Here is a 24135-nt window from a genome sequence, read left to right as displayed (position 1 = left end):
CCACCCCCGCTCCAAGGGCGGAACCGAGAGCCGGCTCCAGCCAATCACAGGCAAACGGTCGTGAAGCGTGAGGCGCGAGCGGGCCCGCGTGCCGAGACGCCTTATAAAAAGGGGGCCGGGCGCGAGCGCGGGGCTCACTCGCCGCCGGCGCTGACGGTGGAGGGACGCACGCGAACTGCCGCCCCCGTCCGCCGCCCTAACGGCCGCCGCGCCCCCCCCACGCCGCACCATGAAAACCAAGTTCTGTAACGGCGACGCCGACCCGTCCCCGCTCGGGCTCCTCCTTGGGCGCGGGTCCGCCGCGACCGGGCAGCCGCCCTCGCCGCTGGCTCACCCCGATCCCGAGGGGAAGGACCCCACCGTGGCGGGCAGAGGCGTTGGTGTCGCGACCCCGCCCCCGGCGCTGCCTCCGCCGCTCGAGGAGGAGTCGCCGCCGCTCGACCCCCGGACGCGGCGCCGGGCGTATCTGTGGTGCAAGGAGTTCCTGCCGGGGGCATGGCGGGGGCTGCGGGAGGAGCAGCTGCGCATCAGCCCCATCAGGTCAGCGCGGAGGGGGAGGTGGCCCATCCAGGGGGCGGGGACGGGGGCGCGCCGCGGGTCCGAGCCGACACCGGCGGGGGAGGCGAGGGATCTCCGTGTTTAATTTCATTTTATTCATTTAAATCCCTCCCGAATTCGGTTTAGTGGGCGGCGGGAGCGGGCTGGTGGGTGCGGGGGTCCCGGGGGCGGTGCCGGCTGCGCTGCCGCGCCCCGGCCCGGAGCGGGCGGTGGTGCGAGGAGACGGCGGCTGCTGCTGCATCGCCACGGCCCCGTCTCGGCCCCGCGCCGGGGGAGGGGCCCCGCGTCCGGCCAGGAGAGGGATGGAGCCGGCAGAAACCGCTGCACCGCGCCCCGAGCTCCCTGCCGGGGGAAAGGGCCCTGATGGGCTGGCCCTGGCTGCTCCGCACTGAGAAGTCATCAGGTAAACGCTGTGTACCGGCGATGTGAGTCATCTTCTACAGCACACAGTAACGAGTGCTTGTGACTCAGCACGTTGGCAGCAGAAATATGTAAATTGGGGACGTTCTGGAAGCCATATGATGTAATGTGTTGGAGATCTTTGCCTTCTTTGCAGAATTAAATAGCATCTTTATTTTGCTCTAACTAAATCTGTGTTAGTTCAGAGTTTCCCCTTTGCGCACTTCTTGTCTCACATCTTCCAGACTGATCGTTCTACCTGATCAAACATAGAGCCGAGGACAGTTTTAAAGGATACTGTTATCAGTTTGCTTTCCCTATCTTTCTACTTTTGTCCTACACAAATCATGCACACATCTACCCTAGGTACCTACAGGAGCATACACAGTTGACAAAGCTCTGATGTGTAAAAGTATGGTTAAAACGTATCCTGCTCATTTCTAAATTTATTTTAAAAGCCTTATTGAAAAAATTAGCAACTCACTGATACCCAATGCAGGTAGTATTTGTTTCTCCTCACTTGACACGATCATAAGGAGTTAATGAAGGGAGAGAATTTTTACAAAACCAATACAATTCCTAAACAGTAGACTAGTCTGATATGTTTAGTTTGAGTTGCTTAATTAAATTTTCTTGTGTATTAGTACGTGTTGCTGACTTTGGTTCTTCCTTTCTAAAGCCTTACATTTTAGCACAGTTATCTTTGCATTTCTTGGAAACATCTCATGTGAGGCAATGCTTCAGAATGTCTTGGTGGTTTCCAAATTTGGCAGAAGAGAAGATAAGCTGAAACTTTAGAATGTATAAAGCCATGCTAATTGGTAGTTGGGATTTTTTTTGGCAGAAGTCGTCTCACCACTTTCATCTCTGGAAGATGCATCATATTGGTTTGCTGATTCTGGTTTCAGTCAGTGTGCATTCTTCAGTGTGTCCATTAATATTGCAAAATTATGTTCTTGTACAGCTGTCAGTTAAGTAGCTGGTAGCTGTATCTGTATGAGAGAGTTGTGCCCTTTTGACCTTTAAACAAGCTGTTGAGTCAACTGACCTTTCAGAAGAACAGTGCCTTTTATTATGCTCCTGTATGGATTTCCTTGATAACATTTCCAGGTAACTTTTGAAGTCTTAAATACTACAGTGAACTTAAACTACAGTGAAACTTCTGTTAAATGGAGTTCAGAATCACTAAGGCACTCCACTTTAGCTTGTTTGGTATAAAAAAAAGAAGAATTTCTGGGCTTTCATATACTGTGCAAGCTGAGCATTTAAGTCATTAACTATACAGATTCTTGAGCTTTAGTCCAGTATTTGTTGTAAAGTATATTTCAGTGTGCTTAGTTCTTCTATTTATATATTTATATTTTCACCAAATTTTTTGTCAGAGACTTAGAAAAGCCGGCAATTTTTTTTTCCACAAAAATCTGTCTAACACAGTTCAGATAAAGCCAGAAGTGTAGTTAGTATAACTAACCAATTTTTGGATTGTCTTTGAGTAGCTCACTCTGCTCTTCCTTTGATATCCTTTCCATCTGTTTCTTGGAGTTTTTTCCAACCTGTTCACCTTCATGGTTCAAAGTTACTTCATATCTTGTCTCTAAACATCCTTTTTTTGGGTGCCTGCCAAGCCACCTGGTTCTTTTCTGTCTCCTTTCTTAGCCATATTGTGCAGCTGCTGTTTTACCCTGTTTTCTTGAGATTTCTATTTTTCTTCTCAGTTGTTGACTTTGGATATGTAGGCCAGCCCCTGTCTCCTTCTTGGTAGCCTTTTTTTTTCCAGAAAGTCTTTTCTGCTTCCCCACTGTGTTGAAAGAGAGCCCAGAAGAATATTTGGAAAAGCATTGAAAGGAATGTCAGGTTAAGACTGAGAACTGCAATTTAGCCACTACATTTTGGATCTGCTGTGGATTCTTGTAATCCAAGGTCAAGGCAAGGTATTATAGGCAAAATCACTTGCAGAAGGAAAATTTGAAAATTTCATTCATGAACAAAACGATAATAAAAAGATTGCAGAAAGGCAAAGCAGTAAAGAAAATGTGGGTTGAGTGGATGGGTGTTCTTAAGAGCTACAAGAACATCAAGAAACTTAGCATCTCCTCAAGATAGACACAAATTCGTGAAATCTGTGCTTCAGTCATTCAGATGATACACAGACATGTTGGGTTTTTTACATAAGTACTGTGTAACAAGAGTATTTTTACAGGAAAAAGTCACAGCATTTATTTTGTTTTCCACAGCTTCATTGATCTAGATAGATACTAGATCAGAGAAACTGATTGTGATTTTAGATTTGACAACTACATGAGCAGCTTATTCCAAATAAAGAACTGCTTTAACTGTAAAATTCAAAAGTGAAAATGCGTCCCTAAGAAAGACAGCTGAAGTGAGACTTCCATCAGTAATGCTGTACCTCAGGTATTCAGGTTGAATCTTTATAGCTGAATTTTGTAGCTATCAATCCTAGTGACAGCAACTCTTAATTCAAATTTGAATGGTTTTAAACTTTTTCTGCCCTTGTTTTGCTTGTGCAGCCAAGTATATCTGACAAGACTCCAGCATCACTGAAAATAATTTACTTGGCTCTACATAGTTGTTTGTTACATTTAACATTCATTTGTTAATAGCTTGAGCTGTAATTTGGATCAGTAGCTCTGGGTGGTGAACTGTACACCAAAAAGCACAAAGCTGCCATTTTTTTTTTATCAAAGCCTCATGAGTTATTGGTGCTGTTGGAAAACTTTCTTGTTAGAGTAGACTGATTTCACCAAAAGGATGTTTACTGCACCTCTAATCTGTTGAAAACAAAAGGTGTGGTTTTCCAAGTTAGCTAATCAATGTATTTCTCTGTCTCCAGAGGTGGCCTCAGCAACATGCTGTTTCAGTGCTCGCTACCTGACACCATTGAGACAGTTGCAGATGAGCCACGGAAAGTTCTCCTGCGTTTATATGGTGCAATCCTGCAGATGGTGAGTACATACAGGGCTTTGGGAGTGGGAGGGTTTCTGTAGCTTCACTCTAATGTTTGGAGATCTTCATTTGTGACACTGTGCAGCTTTATCCTATAGGGAATCTTTCTGTGGTGGGGGGTGGATTGCAAGCTGAAAGCAGTTTTCTTTATGGTTTGTTATTGTCTAGAACTTACACTCCTTTCTACACAGATCCCGACTGGCGTGAATTAGCTGATGGCTCATTTGCTGTTTGTTTGGGCACTAATGTTTTGTTTATGGTCTTAAGTTTGGACTGTGGTGTTTCAGAAAAATTTGCTTCTGTACAGAATGTAGGGCTTTGACATAACTAGCTAGATTGCAAGAGACTAAACTGCTTAATTTTAATCTTGATAGCACTTACGAATCTTGGAGATTAGTTGAAGGTTTTGTCAAGCTTATACACTGCTCAAGCATTTTATTAGTTATTATGGGTACTTGTGCTGCTAGAAAATTTGATCTACAGTTTTAGACTAAGAATGAAACATAAACATCAATACTGTAGAGTCATCTCATTCCAAAACATGCTTTCCTGAATGTGTTATATGCCTTATAGCTGGCACAGAAACTTAACCAGATGTTTTGTTGAACTCCCTTAATGTTACTTTTATTTGGTTAGGAAAATGTAAATAGTATTGAAATTTGTCACACCTTAAGTGGTTGGCAAATCTGTTTCAAATAGTAACATTTAAAAGCAAGACTATTTTGTAGTCTTGTAAAGGTCTCTTCTAAAGCTGACAGACTGTTACTCTAGCACTGTACAGCAGATCTTCTCTTATCCATCTCTGCTACATAGTTGATTATATTGTAAATAAGCAATCATAACGTAAGTGTTTAACCTTATGAAAAATTGCAGCTTCATAACATTACATCTGTATGTTGGCATTTGTTTCTGTTTGACTTGGAGGGTCTGGTTTTATTATCCATTAATTTTATATTTTCCAGTACTCAGTCACTTACTTTGAACAACTGATCCAATATCTGCAGAAGATTTTCTGTTCCTGAGATTTCAGCCCATTCTTCCTGCTTCTGCTGTCTTGACCAAACTTTCTATTAAAAATCTCATTAGATACTGTTGCTTTACTGACATTGAAGTGCTCCTTTATTATTTATGTGAGTTGTTAACTTTGCCGTGATAACAAACTGTACCAGAAATATGTAAGATATCCCAGTGGTTTGGAATAGCATGAATTGCTTGGCTACAGCACCATGTGTGTTGGGAAAGTTAAACAAGAAAAGTGTGTTGAAGTTCAGTAATTCAAGCTTAAATAGTTTTTAGTTTCACTCTCACTAAAAGCAGAGTGAAAAAAAGGGTGCTGTGAAACTTTGTTTTCAAAATGACTCCAAGGATTGATGCTAAGTTGGGGTTATTTTTAAGAATTATTACTGGTTTCAATGTAATGCTGAGTTAACGTGTAGAAAGCTCGAGTAGGAACGTGGGCTGTAAAACGATTGTAGTGGTAGAGCTTCTGTTTCCCAAGAGCTGTAAAGAAATATGGCCTTTCCCTTATTTTTCAAGGGAAAAATAAAGTGGACTCTAGAATTTGGCTTCCCTCTTCTTCCCTTAGGGTATTTTTTAATTTGCTTCTTCTCTGCCCCTACCCACTGAAGAAATCAAAATAAATTTTTGGGCTCTAAAATCAGAACTAATTTGGTTTGAAAACTGAAAGTGTGTTCATAACTTTCTAACCTTTCTGCTCTTGGTGTTAAAGGATCTTTTGAGATGTCTAACTTCCTTTATTTCCATAGTGGCAGTGAAATGACTGCTTTTGTTGGTGCAGTTCACTAATGGTTAAGTAAGCAGAGAAAGTCCCAAGGTAAAACTTTGATTGCATTGAGGTTCACAATTTTTGTCAACAAACATTTGTCTCTTCCAGCCCCTATACCTTAAATGCAAGTTAAAACATAAGCAAACTGTTTTATTGGGTATTTTGAAAACCTCACATAGGATTTCTGAGTTTCTGGGTGGCATAAGTAGAATGTTATGACAAGCCTGTTAAGTGGGAGTAATTTGACATTTTTAGTAATGTTGCTTAAGGTAAAAACCCCGTAGGAATTAAGGAACACAGCTTAAGTGAGTTTTGAGACCTTATGCTAAAATCACAACTTAATTCGCAATGACTTCATTGTAACTGCCACTGGGTATTAGTAGTTACCACTTGTTTGTTTGAGCCTTTGTAGCATGTTTTAACTCTTGTCCATTTTACCTTCTGTTGAAATTGGAGCACAAACCAGTGATATCAGTTCTTTATCCCTTTACTGTAAATACTGTGTATCTATAGCAACCTGCACCAAATTATTGTACGTACAGAAGACAGGTTTAAGTTAAAATTTTGAACACAAGTGAAAAATGGATCTCTCATTACTAACAAGAATGAATGATACTGGCACCATAATTCTTTGAGCCACCTTTTAAAGGAACCTTTTTTGCAGTTTGAAAATAGCTCCAGTTTGCTTATTATGACTCTTGGAAGACACAAATGTCAGTACATGAAACTCATCCAATATAAACCATGCCAGCTGGCTAAAGCTGCCACACAGGGAAGGCTTTGTGCCTTCCTCTGTCATAGCTGATATGTTTAAGCCAATTTTTTGTGTGCATGACTGTTTTGGGGGGAGCTGGGTGGAGATGAACTGTGCTGGCTCGGCCATTATTATGAATGGTCGCACTGGCATGGATGTTTATAAATCAAGGACTTCTCTTGAGTATATCCTTGAGCAGAATTTTTTTTTTTTAAGACAAGTATTGTACTTGTGATAGGTTTAAGTACTAACCACATTAAAACTCCAATGTTTGAGGCACAATGCAGATATGTCCTACACTGAAAAAAGGAAAATGTCTTACTCTGCTTCACTTATTCTTGCTCCAGCTTAGCTGCTAAATTTAAAGAGGAGCATTGTAAAGTAAAACTTGTGGCAAAATGTCTTTAACTGTTGGTTATATTAGTGTAAACAACTGAAACTAAAGGTTATCCAACAATATGCCATTTAATGTTCAGACTTTAAAATTGGATTTCATATTCATATCACTATAGTGTTTCTACTTAAATTCAAAATAGCATCTTGAAAATGCTAATAGGATTTCAACATAAGGTCGCATCAACACAAAATAAACTCAAATCAAGGTGGAATTTAAGTTCACCTATCAGACGGTAACCTGGATTGGTTCCCATTCTTTTACACATGTTAAAAGAACCTTGAACTCTGACTCACTGGGACTGTTACCTTTACAACAGCCAAAACAAAATCTTGTATACAAATGAGGAAAAACAAACCAGGATACCTAGTGTTCCTTTCTGGTCTCTCAATTTCTATTTGAGCAGATGCAAAATGACTATAAATGGTTGCCACAGTTCTGTGGTAAATCTTTTTCCATACCTGCCTTGCTGCCTTTTATTTTGTCTAACTAAATAAAATGCAGACTGCTGTGTAACTGTAATTATCAACGTCTTCTGTGGTTGTTGGTGTCCATGTCTGTTTGTAGCATGGAGTAACTACAAATCCCTGGCACTGGCAGACGGCTTGAAAGAAACCAAGCACCTCTTACGGGGATATATTTGTGTTGGGTGGCATTAAGGGTGTTCTGGGGGTAATGTACCACTTTAGTTGTATATGCATGTGTTCTCTGCTGCAGGCTTGCCCATGCGATCGTGCCTAGAGCACTCTGGTTTCCAGGTGACAGACACGATTCACGGTATAGTATGAGATCTCTGAAGTGGAGCATTCTCTACAGCTTTCATTTTCTTTAGTACTGGATTTCATTGTTTAAAAGTAAGCCTTAAGTAGCACCAGCTACTGTCTGTGCATCTAAATGTTTACAGGAATAAGAGAATATCAAAAAACTGTCCCTTCCTTTTCTCTGCTCCCTCATAACAGAATGGTGACTTGAAATGTAGAGGATTGGAATTGTGGCTTTTGTAGAGCTTGATTTGGGAATTCTTCACATGCTAGTTTTTTAGGACTTCAGCAAATTAGTATCGGTTCCTTAAGTGATCAATGGCAGATCCTTAGAAGCAGAAATGATTATTGCTAAATCTAAAGCTGGTTTTGTTCCAGCTGAAGTTCAAATTGACATCTGCTGACAGCTTCTGGAAAAACTTCCCCTGCTCAGGTCGCCTCTACCCTCTAATGTTGTGATTTAAGATTTGAATTCCTAGGGATTTATCTAATTCAAAGTATTGCAGTATTTTGAAGTATTGAAAACTAAAGCTGAGTAAGATTAGGAAAATTGAGTTATATTTTATTGAAACTTGTGAGCAGAACTCAAAGTTATGTATGAAAAAAAGATGAAAGTTCCTTCTCTGTATAGAATTCTCTGGTCAAGCATCATTTGGGTTTTTTGGTAAGAGACTTGATCTTTCAATGACAGAAGAAATTTGGGGCATTAGGAAGAAAATGTTGAACTCAATTTTCTGTATCAAATTGCCAGATATATAAACACTGTCTGGTCATCTGAGCAAAGATCAGTGTGTACTGTTTCCCTTTCAATTTACATGATCACAAATTAGACTCTAAACAACTTCTATTGAATATAGTTGCCCTTCCTTACTAAAACTGTAGTGAACTTTCAGGGCTTTGAGAATAAATCTTCCCACAATAAAAAAAGCTCTGAACAAGTATTTGAAGAAATCTTGAAACTGTAGAACATATGTCCTTTTCTAGTTAGTTTCCATGTAGAGAGAGCAATTAAAAAGCTCTAGCAGTTATTCAGCAATCCTCTTTCAGGTAATTAAAATTGCCTCATTTTTGTTGATGTAAATAGCTCCCAGAATTGGACATTATTTGGAGTGGGCTATTAAGAGTTATGGAAAAATTGAAATTGATTGATTTCACCAAGAACAAGTGAGCTAAATAGGTTGATCAAATTATGAGATGCCTTGTTTTTAACCACTGTTCTCAGAGGTGAGTGTGGAATCTGGAAATAATAAAATTTTACTACTTTAATCTGTTAAACTCCTAAACTTCTGGTACATAATATTGCATCCTGCAAACTTTGTTCTCCTTGCCCATGTATAGTGAAGAATTTCCTAATCCTAGGCTGAGTACATGGCCGCTTGTGAAGACTGATCCTCTCCAAGCTCCCATTCATATTTGCAAGTTATTTACATATTTGTATTCATTTTCTTCTGGAAAGTAATGCTTCATGCTGAGGGAACAGAGAAGAGGGAAGGGATGTTGCAGAAGTCTCCTCTTGTGATGACTGCAGTAAAGCCCTAACTGTCCCTTTCTAATGGCAGAATGCCAGATGCCATTAGGCTGTCTCCAACACCAATTTGAGGTGGACTTTTGGAACTGGCTAGCTCTTTATTACAGTATGACCTCTGGAAAGCAGATGCCAGTTCAGGTTTTAGGGAAAAGTCTAATGTGCTTACCCTCTGATTGAACTGAACCATTCTGAGAGCACCATTTATCAGGAAAGACTCCTGAATGGTGAGTAACTTTCTGACTGTTCAAGAAAAATCTGAGAGTGGTATTGATGTAGACCATGCTTGTTCAGAGAAGCCCTTCGTAAATGATTTTAGTGCTATTGAGTAGTTACACATTTAGCTGTAGTGTATATGTTTGGACTTGATTAATTTCCTTGAAAGCAATATAAAGTAATAGTAGTCTCCATATTGTCTTGTTTTAAATGTATATAGTAGTGTTATGGGAAGTACTTGCTGAAAGACCATGGATTGTTGTTAACTATCCTTCTTCTATAGCTTCTGAAATACTGTAACTGCAGAGCTTGTTGTACTGTACTCAAGGCAGCTGGTGTTGCTTAACTGTATTCCATTAAGTTCATATTTCCACCCTTGTTTTGGACATGTTAGAGCTTTGGAACAGGAAGGTATGCACATGGTTCTGTAAATGCAATGTTTGTGTTCAGAAGGTGGAGATGCAGGCTGCCTTTATGGGCCTCTAAAGCTAGTCTGGTTTAAACAGTCAATGGTGGAATTGCAACATAAATAGCAGCCACAAACTGTCACTAATTCTAAGCAGACATTTGCTTTCTCTTCTCCTTACCTTCAAGCCCTTTAAAGGACAAGGTTTTAATACATCTTGTGTTTTTAAATGTGCAGCTCTATTAAAAGCATGTGCCATTGAGGGTTCACTTGCTGAGGGTATAGTTTAATATTCTGAATCTGCTTTATAATGACTCTTAACAACCTTAGCACAATACGTTATGCATGGAACTTGTTAAAGTTTTGCTAGTATACTGTGGTTCCTACTGAGACACCTTTAGCTTGGGCAATTCATTTTATGAACAGTCTTGGATTTGCACAGCCAGTGGTACACTGGACATACAGCCAAGATGGCACGCTCTAAATAAGAAAATTCTAGCCACAAGACATTTGAAAAATAAGGTAATAAGCAGAAAAAAGTGCTTTGCAACCTTCATGGCATGACTCTTCCAATAGTCCTTGTAAGGCTTTTATGTAATCTCTGTAATGCATCTCAAGTGCTTTGGCTGGAAGAATCTCATCCCAGATGTCATGCAGAGGGACCTAATTTTCTCTTAATTAAAAACATTCCTCTGAGCTTATGGTGAATTGAAATCTTGTTTTGAAAGACTGTGAAACGATAAAAAAAGTGAAAATCAGGTATTTACACGAGTGGCTTGGTCTCAGTGGCACATCCTTTTGAAAGATTTTGAAATTGTTGAAAGTGTGGTGGTCAGAGGTCAGATGGATACTAGTGCTGTAGCTGTCACAGATCTGAGACAGTGTTGAGACTTTTAGTTAACTGTAGCTGGTACTTCTACTCCCTTTGTTCTGGTGGCTGCAGGTTAATAACTTTAAATTTCATCTTCTCATTGTGTTTGCTTTTTCTCATTCATAGAGGTCCTGTAATAAGGGAGAGTCTGTACAGTCTCAGAAGGAAAATGACTTGCAAGTGAGTAATTAAATTTGCTTCTTTCACAGAATTTTGTAGATTATAGGGAAATGTGGTGATCCTGCTTGTTTTTAACCAGTAGTTATTCCACCTGGACTGTGTCTAGAAAATGTAAAAAGTAATGAAAAAAAGAAATTTATTTGCTCACAGAAGCAACATCATGTGAGTGTCTGGACAGAGTTTGGAAAGATTCAAGCATCCCACATGATGAAGCATCCTCCAATTCTACCCTAAACCTAAATGGTTTTTTTATCATTTTGAATATTGGTATCAGTACTGCTATTTCTAGTATTAGACTCTTCTTAAGTAGATGAACATCAGTTCTCTGCTTTACCTAATCCCTAATTTTTTAATACATTGATGAACTCCTTTGAAGAAAGTACATGGTACTGGAGAGAACTTGATTTGAACATGAAGTGTTCCTGATTAGCACTATGCTTGGACCATCTCTGTTCTGCAAACTTTCAAGTTCCTGCATTTGGAATAATTTCTTCTCCTAGAGCATAATGTCTAGCTGAGTGTATCTTTTCCTAAAGTCATCTGAACAGGATTTGGTGATTTAGATTTCTACCCTGGCAGTATTTTTTCAGAAAGGGATAACATTGCAGCATGCTAGCCAGATGCCCTGGTTATGTACTGTTTTCAGCTCATAATGATTTTGGCAGTGACTAGGGAAAAGTACATTTTACTCAATTGATAAGTGCTGCTTTTGTCTCCTTGTATTTTTGCCTTCTGGGAATGCCATCTGAAACATTTTCAAGCATTTGTTTAGTTTTGGGGGTTTTTTTCCCTAGTGAGTTGAAACTGGTTTTAAATTTTTTGTTGTTGAGTGACTGCTTTTGAAGTTTTGTTGAACTTAGTGAACTTTAGCTTACTGGAACAGCTTCAATCAGTTGAACCAAGATTGAGCTGATTGATACCTCAGTTTTATTCAAAGATGAAAAATGAAGGTGGCTTGATTTCTCCTCTACCACAATCATATAAAAAAAGAGAAAGTTATAAAAAACACCAAAAGTCCAAACAAGCCCCACCCTGGTGACAGAGGCTCATAAAAGTTTCGCAGTACAGGAAACAAGGTTTTGAACTTCAGAACTTCATTTGTGGTATTTGCTGCTTGAAAATACTGATTCTCTGCTGATAGGTTTTCTGCTATTAATCTCATAGTGCTCAAATTTTACTGTTGAATCAGTGTTCTCAAGAATTACTGTCAGGATGGATTTGTTAGTTTTCTTGTGTATAGGTTATGGGAGGAGATGATATTCTTTAGAGATAATAAAATTCTTTGGGTTCACTAAAAGTCATTGTAGCTTCTGAGCTGCCTGGTGTGTGACAATTGTCTAGACATTGGATAGTCTTCTGTAAGCTCATAAGGCCTTTTAACAGGAATTTGGTTTACTTTGGTTTTGCTATAATTTAGTAATTTTCCTTAGAATATGACTACTTTAGGTATTTTACAGTGAAATTTTTGTTAAGGCAGGAAAAAAGCAGAAGCTTCAGTTCCAACTGAAGTGTATAAAGGCTTCTGATCTCTCCTTGCCTATATGGGAGTTGCATCCTGGGAAAGTCTTGTAAAAAATGTGTATAATTGTTAGGTTTGAAATAAAACATTGATCTCTAAGTATTAATTTAAAAACATGAGTGGTCCAATCTTCTCTAGAAATCTAAATACAAGTGCTTATGGATGAATCTCTGAAACTGATCAAAATTGAGAGCTTTAGATCTTAAATTGTTGTCTTGGCAGCATAAGTATATTGCAATAAGTGTTTGAAGGGATTGAGGTACATAATGTCCTTGGCTACAATGCTTGATCCTTTGAAGTCACCAGGTGAACATTAATCTGAAGAGACAGATACCTAGATTTGTTCAGTGTCCATGTGAAGTATGCTATAGAATTTCTTTCATGTCCTTTAGTAGTTTCTTTCCACACCTACCCTGTGTTTGACAGTAGTGTATGGGGTGGAGACTTGCTAAAAGGTCCCTTGGGTATAATGGAGGAGAAGCCTTTGTGCCTGAGATTGCATGGATGGTGTTGTTCCAAAATGCTTATTGGACTTGTGTTCAAATAACCATTTGGTTTCAGTAGAGGAAAGTTCTTCTAGTGCTTGTCACTTCTGATGCATGGAGAGATGTCTTGATGAATGACAGGGGCTTTTTGTACTTTGTTATCCAAGAATAGTGATATGGAAATAAGGAACTGATACCTTAATGGGAACAGACTTAAAAATGCCTGGTGTTGTACCAGGTGCAGCCGAAGTCCGTGTTGGTTAATAACAGAGTGGACATTCAGTAGTTTGTAACTAATTTTTCTCCTTGGGGCTTGGCATTAGGTTTCAGAACTGAATGGAAAGAGTTCCGACCTGTGATGGTGAGGGCATGTGAAATCATTAAAAACATATTTTTGGTGTGTTAGTGGATAAAGCGTTTGGTGTTGTGAGGAACTGGGATGAAAAATGGTGGAGAACATAGATGCAATACATACATATGCAAATTGTCTTAAAGTCTCAGTGCTGCAGAACAGTTACATGAGTCTTTACTACACTTCAATATGAAACACTAGAATTTATTGAAGATCTCAGAATAATGTGTGGGACAAGAATAAAAATAATTTATCAGTGGTGCTGCCTGGAGTGTACTCAAGAGTGGAGCTTGTATAGAGTTATATACTGTCTGATACTGTGTTGACTGCAATAATGCAAAAGGGTCTGTGGTCAGAAATACCTCAGAGGTTTCTTAATGTTGTGCTCTTCATTCTTACACTTTTATGTGTTATGGGTCTGACTTGGAGATGAGCTGCTCAAAAGCAGGCAGATGCTTGGCAGATCTGGGATTTGAGTAGAGCTGGATTCTGGTGAACATAATTGCTAGAAGTAGATATTTATAATGTTACCTCTGTGCTTCCTTACAGATAATCTTACCCATCCAGAAAGCTACACTTCAGTGATTTTTAACTGTATTTTTGAGACTAAATATTTCATATTTCTATTAACTTTTAAATTCATTTTAAAAAGTTGTCTGCTTGTCATTGTTATGAACCAAGCCAATTGACGTATGAAAACCTTAGAGAAAAGTTACTGAAACTTGAGGTATGCTTGGTGGTAGAAAGGGAAGAACATTTATTCACACACATATATTCTTTAGCAGGAGCTTAAATTACTTCCGCACTTCATAAAAAAAAAAACCAAAAACCTTATGATTTTCTTTCATTAAGCACATTCTAAGTCGTTCTTCTAAATGAAAAGCGTTGTTCAGTTCATTCACTTGTGTAGCTAAAATGTTCTTTTGAGAGGTAGTGTTCTGAAGAGTATTAAAACAGTCTATATAGGATAATATTTGTAGTTCCTGTGTTGTTTCATTGGGATGAGCTCCTCCAGGAAATTAATTTGCAGAGTTCCTACAGGGTTAGAGAGGAGAGAGGGTGTTTTGGTTTTTGTAGTTTTTCCGTTGACCTGGCTCACCAAAATTAAGTAATACAGTTTTTCTTCTCCAGCTTTAAACTTGAAAGCAAAATACTTGTATTGCTCCCATGCTGACTAAAAGTTATTAGTCAAGAAACTTTTTGATTTAGTAGAATGTTGAGTCTTTTCAAAGCTAGCCCTAAAATTTCTCACTTGGTAACAGTTTAGCTGTTGCACACACCCACGTTAATTTCTGTGCCAGCACCAACTAATGCTTTGATTTCTTTGGTAGGGAGCAGAAGCCATGGTTCTGGAAAGTGTTATGTTTGCCATTCTTGCAGAGAGAGCGCTCGGCCCAAAGCTATATGGAATCTTCCCACAAGGGCGACTGGAGGAATTCATTCCCGTAAGTCCTGCTCATCGTTAGTTAGTGGGCTGCTGGAAGCTGTTTTAATTAATCATGACAAGAAGGTCTCTGGACTGCCCAGAAAAGCAGGGATGTGGGAATGGAATACTTGGCTGCCTGTAGTAATTGCTGTCTGTAATTTGATACAGTTAGAGTGGGTGTTGGAGAGCCCCATTGTAGCTCTTGCCAGGGAGAGATATCTAAAAACTCTTCAACTCTAGCAGAGGCTAATAAATGAAGATAAAAAGCCTATTAGACACAAAACATAGCATGGGGAAGCTGTGGAGTAACACTTCCCTTTAGGAGCAACAAGAGCAGACGCTTTTGATGTTCTTAAATATTTATACTTGATCTGCTTTGAAGATATTCTTAGTGTGAGACGTGATACTCCCCAGGTCTTGAATCTAGAAGTGAATTGATTAAGTTGTTAGTAGGGCTGGCTAATCGGTTTCCCAAAGGCAGCAACTTTGTAAGTTCGTCTGTGAGCAAAAAAGAGTATTGCTTGAGTACCACACTAGTATTTCACACTATACAGCATGGAACCTAATGCTAGTGTTTATAGCTAATCACAGTTCTGTAACTCATCAATTAACTGTATTGTAAGAATACTGTATTTTATTACAGAGCAGGAAACTGAGCACTGAAGAACTAAGCTTACCTGACATATCTGCTGAAATAGCTGAGAAGATGGCCAGATTTCATGGCATGAAAATGCCATTCAATAAGGAACCTAAGTGGCTTTTTGGAACAATGGAAAAGTAAGTTATGCAATACTTCATGGGGAAAAAAGGTGACCCGTTGTAATTTTGATAAGCAGATCATTCTTCCTGAATGCCTGAGAACACAAGCTTTCACTGTACCCAGAAACTATCACATGAAGGCCTTCAGTTATCTTGAAGAACAGCAATGTTTTCTTCAGTAACTCTTTCAAACTTCCTTGATTTTAGTTTAAATAGTATCATAGTATCGGAAGAATAATACACTCATTGTTACAAATCCTTTATTATTGTCTTTCCTTACCAGGTATCTAAATCAAGTGCTGAGAATTAAATTCACCAGAGAATCCCAAACCAGAAAACTGAACAAACTTCTCAGTTACAATCTCCCCCAGGAAATGCAAAATCTAAGGTAGGCTTATTTTGTCCATTGCTATCTTCTAAACACCACAGCTTCTGGATGGATTTTTGTATACTTGTTCGGACATGTTATACAGTACAACACTTTGTATTCATCTTACTTTGAAAGCCAGGAATTCTTTTTGGTTCTGTGACCAACTTGAGTCTCATACAAATACAAAATTCTATTATGAAATTTCTGATCTGACTTACTGATCATGAAGTCAAACTTTATTGTGCTGATGCTTTGTTCCCAATTAAGACAAGAGGCTGTTGCTGGGAGGGAATAGTGTTTCAAATCTTACAACAAATCACCTGGAAGTGGAAGTGAACTTAGTGATTTGTTACTTAAAAGATGCTCTGTTGCTTTTTTTCTAGAGCTATGCTTGAAGCTACTTCTTCACCAGTTGTATTTTGCCACAATGATTGTCAGGAGGGTAAGCTGTTAATATTTCAGTATTGCTCAGTGATGTACTGTTGAGCCTTTCCTGGTGACTTGTGTGCTTCTCTGAGAGGTAGCCATGTCATGGAGGTACTGCCCTCACTGGTGTGCTACAGTACCAAAGCCAAGTATGGGCTTCTGCAGCCCTTCTAGCTTTTTCAGAGAACTCTGGTGTCGTGACTGGGTTAAGGCAAGAATGTACTCGTGCTCTGTTAGTACAGGTCAGTTGATGATGGGAGCCTTATGTGTCTTCTGTTTAGACCATGCTTTGCTGCAATATACATGGTCAGAGTAGGGTATACTGGAGTCACTCTAAAAGAAAGATGCCTAAGAAGTGCAGTGAGTGGTGAAAATGGAGAGTAGGGCAGTTTGATGTGGCAGTTTTTAATTTGTACTGGTAAGAAATGTTAGGAAAACCTTATCCACCTCTTTTTAGTGTTGTCTGGGAGTCATGGAAGGAATAACAATTTTCCTGAAAAAGATGAGGAGGAAGCAAGGCTGTGAAGGTGTGTTGGGTATGCTGTGTCATCTGAACAGTGGGTAAGCTGGGCTGAGCTGGAAGGATGCTCTAGTGGGACTGTGTGCAGGGCTGTTTTGTTGTCACTGGTCCCAGCTTTGTCAGCTATGGCAGAGGAACTGCCCTGGAGGGTAGACATAAGGATAGGCAGCACAAGGGGAAAAGGCCACTCACCTGAGATGTCAGAAGTGGTGGAGTTTGAGGTCTCCTTGCTGATGTGGCAAGGTGCACTACTGGAGGTGTCAGAGCATAATAGGGCTGGGGCAAGCTGGGGAGCCTACAGCTCCAAGGGGTTTGGGGGATGTGTGTGAAATACTGTGCTGCTTTTTCCATAGCTGCAAGAGTGTGGCATGGAGAACAGATGTACCTGCAGAGTCACACTACTGCAGAACTTAACATTGCTCTACATTTATTTACCAACTGCTACTTGACAGAGGCAGACTTGATGTCTTTTTAGATGAATTATAGTGACTGCGTGACTTGAAAGACATAAAAGCAATTGCCTAAACTTTCTGTATAGGTACTGGTTGTGCCACATATTAGAACAGCAGAGTGATCAGACTGACTTTCAGGCTGCTGAAAAGCAATTTCTGTCCCAAGTGCTGCATGATCAGTGATAGTGCTATGCTGATATGAGAGATGCTGTGAAATTTATAGATCTCAAGCTGTGCAAAGAAACAATGCAGCAAGGACTGTTAAGGCTGACAGGGCCACCTGAGCCAGCTGCAAGCTGAACTGGGGAAAGAGGATCCTTGGGAGAACAAATCTGCCTCTCCCTGTACAGAAAAAACTTTCTTGCTTTCAACTTTACAAGGTAAAGCTATGTATCTCAACTTCCAGAGAGCTGGTGAACAGCCAGTGCAACTTGGCTTTAACTAAACCCAGCTGGCAACTCAGCCCCACAGAGCCACTCAGTCTTCCCAGCGAGACTGGGAAGAGAATTGGATGGGTAAAAGAGAGAACTCACAGGCTGAGATAATGGCAGTTTATCTTATTTAGGGAAATTAGGGAAAGCAAAAGCTGCTCATGTAAGCAAAGTAAACAAAGAAATTCACTGCTACCCACAGGCAGGCAGGTGTTCAGCCATCCCCAGGAGAGCAGGGCCCCATCACACACAACAGTGACTTGGGAAGACAAACACCATCACTCCGAACATCCCCTCTTCCTCCTCCTCCCCACTCTATACAGTGAGCATATAGTATGGAATATTCCTTTGGTCAGCTGTTGAGCTGTATCTTCTCACAACTCTGCCTGCACCCTGGTCCCTTTTTGGGCTGGGCTGTGAAGCAGAAAAGACCTTGACTCTACAGAAGCTCTTGCTCTGCAATAACAAAAACATCCCTGTGTTATCAACACCACAAATCCAAACATAGCCCTGTGCCAGCTACTATGAAGAAAGCTAACTACCCCTGCCAAAACCAGCACACCTATAACTTTTCAGAGCAGATATAAGGGATAACTAGGATTAGCTGAACAATGTTCCTTGAGATACACAGTATTGCTTGTTTCTGATTTTTCTGCATTATTAAATATGCAGTATTATCTAATTTTCAGGTAATATCTTACTTCTGGAAGGCAGAGAGAGTTCAGAAAACCAAAAGCTGATGCTCATTGACTTTGAATACAGCAGCTATAATTACCGGTAAACAGTTTATTTTCTCTTCAGCATGGGAGTGTGTTCCTTTCTGCATGCTGCAGGGAGGCCAAGTGCTGCATTACTGATTGCTTGTCTATTTTAGTGAATTGTGTTCAGCTTTGATAGTGGTGGTTAGCAAATATAACTAATCAAAACAGTTCTGATGCTGTTGAGTTTAGGCACACAGCAGAGGCAAAGTTGTTGTGGCTTCTTGATTGCTCAGAGTAGAGGGTTTGTTATGTGCAAATGGCATCTTTCTTGCATGTCACAATTTCTAGTGAGAAGCTGAGGAAAAGGGGAGATTTTGTGTGCATATGTATGTAGGCACGTTTGCTTTTTTGTTTTTTCTTTCTGTCCTTTCTAATGGCTTTTTCATCTATGCAGATGAGAATACAAGTTTTTAACTACATGGTTATGCAACATACTTGTTTTTCTTCTCTAGTTAAGAGTTTTTAAGGATGATCTAAGTGTATATAGCCACTGGGATTAAACACCAACCTAGCTGGAACGTAATATAACAGTGAATTCCAATAATGTAAAAGTGGAATATGTTGAAAACTTTGAATATGATCTCTTTGCCTGCAAGAATGCCAATGTTAGAGATGTCTGACTTTACACTCAGATGTACTACATACTCAAGTACTTTTACTGTGCCCATTGGTATAAAGTTTGGTAGCAAAGTCTAATATTTTCATGTAGCCAATAGCTTTCATTCTTAACTGCTCCTCTTTGCTATTATAATAACTTGCAAAAAGTTGTTTGCTGGTTATCAATTCTCTACCTCCAGCAAAACTGCAGTAAATTCTGAGTAGACCAGTGCTTTTAAACTTGATTTGGGTTTTGCTTAAAAAAACCCAGATTGCTGGTTTGCAAATATTGAGGTACTTTGTCTTTATTTCTTTTTCAGAGGATTTGACATTGGAAATCACTTCTGTGAATGGATGTATGATTATTCGTATGAGAAGTACCCATTCTTCAAAGCCAGTGTTCCGAAATATCCTTCGAAGAAACAGCAGGTAGACACAAAAGACAGTTAAATGCCAGTGTCCGGTCTTCATATCTTAACTCTTTTTCAGTTCCCTTTTGGACTTACTGTGTCCCAAGACACTTCCTCCATGACTTCAAGTGTAATACTTTGTCTAATCCTGACTACCTTTGCTTTAAAAATCATAGTAACATAATAGCTATTCAGGATAGAATATTTACTATGTGCAGTGTACCCATCTACCACAAAAAGTCCAGTAGTTGTAGACTGCAACTATGAAATTAGTTGGTAGTAGCAATATGCTGCCGATCCTAATATTATAACTTTTCTTAAACCAGACTTTCAAGCAATTGTTAGGAGCACCATTAATCTTAAAGCTAACTCCAACACTGTTGATGATTGGGAAAAAATAACTGCCAACTTATTAGAAGGTCTGCCTAGGCCTGAAAGAAACAAATATATCTTTAGATGAAAAGTTGTAACTCAGTTGTTTACTTGCCTTCCAGCTTCATTTCCTCTCCAGTTACCTGTCTGCATTCCATGATGGCTTTGAAAATCTCAGTGATGAAGAGAAGTCTGAACTAGAAGAAGAAGTGTTGGTAGAAGTTAACAGGTAACTTGCCTTGTACAACTGTGTCTTCAGACTTCCACTGTGGTACCTATACTTGTACATATCTCACTAGTGAGAAACTTGAGCCAAGAGAGATTGAAAGCTTTTTATATGTGCTAAAGAACAATCTGTCCACTGTAACATTAGATATGTGATATACACTAATAGCGGAGTAAACAGAATACTACTCAATGGGGCATTATTTTTGTAGTATCATAGTTGAAGAAAAGATGTGGACATCCCCAAACTAGGGAATACTGTTGTAAGAGGATATGGAAATAAGGTGTTGTGACTTAGCTAGGTATTTATTTCAATAACATAGCCTTGTAATTTCAGGTTTGCCCTTGCATCACACTTCTTCTGGGGTCTGTGGTCTATTATACAAGCAAAGATTTCATCCATTGAGTTTGGGTACCTGGTAAGTTTTATAATTATAGCTTTACATAACTGAAAGCAAATAATCTAAATAACCTGCAGTACATTATTGAAAATGCAATGGAATGGCCTCTCACAGCACCTAGTATCTTCTAAGTGGTGTAAAGCTTTTAAAAATGCATTTGTTACTAGTTTGTGCTCTTTCCTTAAGAATGTAAGCAACATCTATGATCATAAAAACTTCAAAAATTGTTCCCATGGTTATGTAGGAAGTGTATAGCCTTGTGTCTGGATACATTGCAGCATTATTCTGCAATAAGACGTCCCAGGCAAGAGAGAGGACAACATGCACTGAGAATTTCAAACTAAGTGCAAACTCAAAGTGCACATGTTGTCCCATGGTGATGTTCAGTGTGCAGCAATATCTGTGCCAGGTAGCAGCTTGTACTTGAGAAACTGATTAGTCCAGCTCTTGGTCTGTGCTCAGTGTACTGTAAAGGGATAGGACTGGCAGGTACATGGAATATCTTACTGGAGGTGTTGCAGGAGCCAGCCTTTTCAGTGAAGTCCTGGCCTTTTTAGTACCTGTTTTTTCTGACATTTTGGCAGCCGCTAATTATGTTAGAGTTGAAACAAAACTGGAGGAAATTTTAAGAAGTCAGAAACACCTCTGGAGAGATTATCCTTCTGAATAGAGCTAATTAGTGCATTGAGATGATGGATTATGAAAGTAACACAGTTAATACCTCATTATGCTTCCCCATCCCAAAAAAGAAAACAGCTGTTTACTGTGTTGAATACTAAATGTCCCTTATTTCTCCAGGAATATGCGTTATCTAGATTTGATGCCTACTTTGATCAGAAGAGGAAGCTGCAGGTGTGAATGTGGGAGGAGTGGCCCGTTGGTTACTGTAAGAAGAGGGCAGCTGAACAGGACTTTCACTGTGCTTAGGCTACTGTATCTCTAATGAAGGTGTCACTGAATTCCAGTTCCTGGGAATGCAGGTGTACAGTACTGAGGACTTTAAAAATTACTTGTTTACAGTTCCGTAAATAGTTGGAATGAGACTGGGAGGCAAAAGTAAAATACAACCATGCAATATCTTTAAATCTTTTCAATCTAGGAGCTATTTTGTATCATGGGAGAAGCTTAAAATTAGGTGTCAATACCACATGCATTGGAGCAAACTTGCTGTGGGTACATTTTCAGGGGATGTTGGCATTCTGGTTTGTGTTGTAAGTGGAACAACTGTAAAAACTGATTTGTTGTAGACACTGCCTCTTAAGGAAAAGCGAAGGAGACAACTGCTAAACTGTGAAGTAGGCTTAAAAACTTACTGTGAGTTTAGGTTCACCATGCCCCAAGAACACTATCTTCAAAGCTGCTGATACATTACACCACTTTAACCAGAAGCAACTAAACACATTGAAGCAGTGTGCTTTAAAGTGTGAGTGATGCACACATGAATGTTTCTCTTAGGCTGGTGTGCCTGGGAAATGAAATACAAATGAGCTATGAACTGGACATTCTGAAGGAGTTTGTTTTGAACTGTTTGTTCCATGTCATTCAAGAATATGCTTTAGCCCAGCCTGGTTCTCTTAAAATGCTGTGTCCTGCACAGGGGGTTCTGTGGGCTGGCAGCACTGGGAAGAGTGCCTTGAATTGCTCTAGCAGCTCCCCAGATAACTGGATTGGCAATGACAGTACTGGTAACTGAGGCCCATCTCTCTTCTCGTGTTGCCACAGTATATGGCTGTAATAAATAGAGCCAAAGACTGTGGAGAGCACTTCAGGAAATTGCTGTTCTGCCCATCCAGTTCTTATGTGGCTTGAGAGGTGCTTTTCTTGCGCCTTCAATTCTCATCATGTTCCAGGAATCCAGTGAAGTGGAGCATCTTGTGGGGAACAATAACATGTATATTGAAACTTGAGTATAATCTGTGTACATGCCATCTAAAGACTTCTTTTGATTTTTGGGAGCTTGTTTATTTTGAATGTTATTTGTTTGTGCTTTCTAACACACTGTATTATAAACAAACTTTTAAGTTTACCCTTTTTGACTTGTATAGCAAATACTGTTTGAAGCGGCTGAAAAAATGCGCAGCATTTCATGTACTGTATAGCAGAACTTGTAAAAGCTGTCATGTTACTCTCTTGTACAGAGAATCATTTTCCATACATTCAGTTATTAATACTTTATAATAAATATAAAGCACTTAAAAACACTTGTTGGTATTCCTGAGTCTCTGTTACAGCTGCAGGATAAAATAGATGACATTTCTGGCCTTAATATCTGTTGAGTCCTTGCAAAGGCAGACTGAGATACAGGCTTAGTGCTCTGGGATATATCTTCTACTTAAATGTGTCTTCAGCACTTATTGTATAATTGAATTCTAATAGAAAGAAAGATTTTTAAAGCAAGCAATGAAAAGCAGACTGGACATCAGTTTCTAAGTCTATAGCTTTAGAGGTGGGAAGAGTTTTGGTTTAAGCACTTCACTGTATCTGCCCTGTTGACTACCCTCAAAGCCAAGTTAAAAGGTACCAGCACACATGGATTTTACTACAAACACTTCATGAAGTGTTTGTAGTAAACAGTGTGTGTATGAACAGTCAGGTCTTCTCTAGGCTGCTGAAGGCTTCATTTACAGTATTGTTGCACACAGCAAACCCAGTGGAAATGGCAGTATAGGGCAAGGGGTGGGAACAAACAGTTCAGAATGAGGCTTTGCAGATAGTTAAAAATATTATTGATAGGTAGTAGGTGTCTGGAATCTTGGAAAGTATTCCAAGGGTAAATTCTAGTTCTTGAGAAACCACCCATGGATACTGACTCATCTCTTCACATTTCTCAGAACCAAATAGGGAAGGAGACTCTCAGTAGTGCTAACTGTAATAAAAGGTGTGATTGGAGGTGATCCCCTTTAAGGGGAGTTGCAGTGTCTCTTAAATACAGAGAGGAAACTCAAGTTCTCTGGTGAGATGCTTTGGGTAAGTCCCAGAACTGCAGTTGTACACCAGCACTTCTACTGTGATCTCTCAGGGTGAAGAAAGACCTTGAAGGAAAGCAAAGCATGCTCCAGTACGTGCCTTCTGTAATGTAAACTGTTTTTAAAAGGATGCAATGCCCCTGAGTGTGGTGTGGTAACTTGGTGGGGACATAGGGAAATCAACACCTGTGAGAAGAGACAATGCTTAGTTACTTCCTTGTATTTTTTTTCAGACTTGCCTATTGATGGCAAGTTCCTTCTGTTTTCTTGGAGAACTTGGAATAGACAAAGGAACTGGAGTAAAACCTTCTCTTACTCAGAGTCACTGAATGATTTACAGGCTGATAAAGCAGCTATTTAAATGTGTTGGCACTCCATAAGACTTAGTATAAAGGTAGTTAAGTATTTCTTAGTTTTTCTAATTTGCTTTTCAGAAAGGCAGTTTAAAAACTACTGATTGATCCTCCTTTCAGTTGATTTGTAAAACAATTTGTGCTTGAGCTCTTGCTTGAAACAGCTAGGTTTTATCTCCACTTTGTGACTTCTTGTCCCTGGACCTGTTATTAACTGGTGAAAATGTGACTTTTGGTAGAAGAGTTAAAAGAAGAACATTTGTTACTTTTAAGGAAGCTAATGCTTGTCTAGCCAGATAGCTCATCTCAGCCACCCCTTGGAGGTAATTCAGTGAGTACTTGGCCTAGTTTAGTGTGTACCCCCATCACTCCTAAAACTACTTATATGTTCAAAGTGCCTCACTACATCTCATTGAGGATTTTCCCTGCACAGTCACAGGCCCTTCTCTTTAACTGGAAAAGTAAGTATTTCTGGGCTGAATTGTATACAATCAAT

General features: G+C 39.6%; 1 protein-coding gene across 3 annotated transcripts; it reads left to right on the top strand.

Annotated features, from left to right (window-relative positions):
* The first annotated feature begins 134 nt into the window (after positions 1 to 134).
* On the top strand, positions 135 to 22521 carry CHKA (choline kinase alpha). Of its 3 annotated transcripts, none has more exons than XM_059849176.1 (12): positions 135 to 540; positions 3809 to 3920; positions 10761 to 10814; positions 14502 to 14615; positions 15240 to 15373; positions 15639 to 15743; positions 16109 to 16167; positions 18244 to 18331; positions 19233 to 19341; positions 19817 to 19923; positions 20257 to 20338; positions 21119 to 22521. In XM_059849176.1, exons 1-12 carry the CDS (start codon positions 230 to 232, stop codon positions 21176 to 21178), a joined length of 1335 nt encoding a protein of 444 aa, XP_059705159.1. In that variant the 5' UTR covers positions 135 to 229; the 3' UTR covers positions 21179 to 22521. The 3 variants fall into 3 exon arrangements, with proteins under 3 accessions (XP_059705159.1, XP_059705160.1, XP_059705161.1); XM_059849178.1 differs by lacking the exon at positions 135 to 540 and adding an exon at positions 814 to 961; XM_059849177.1 differs by lacking the exon at positions 10761 to 10814.
* Positions 22522 to 24135: the final 1614 nt, after the last annotated feature.

The sequence above is a fragment of the Haemorhous mexicanus genome, chromosome 6, assembly GCF_027477595.1.
Source record: "Haemorhous mexicanus isolate bHaeMex1 chromosome 6, bHaeMex1.pri, whole genome shotgun sequence".
Lineage (NCBI taxonomy): Eukaryota > Metazoa > Chordata > Aves > Passeriformes > Fringillidae > Haemorhous > Haemorhous mexicanus.
Note: the sequence above shows the minus strand (reverse complement) of the source record. Positions and strands in the feature narration are given on the sequence as shown.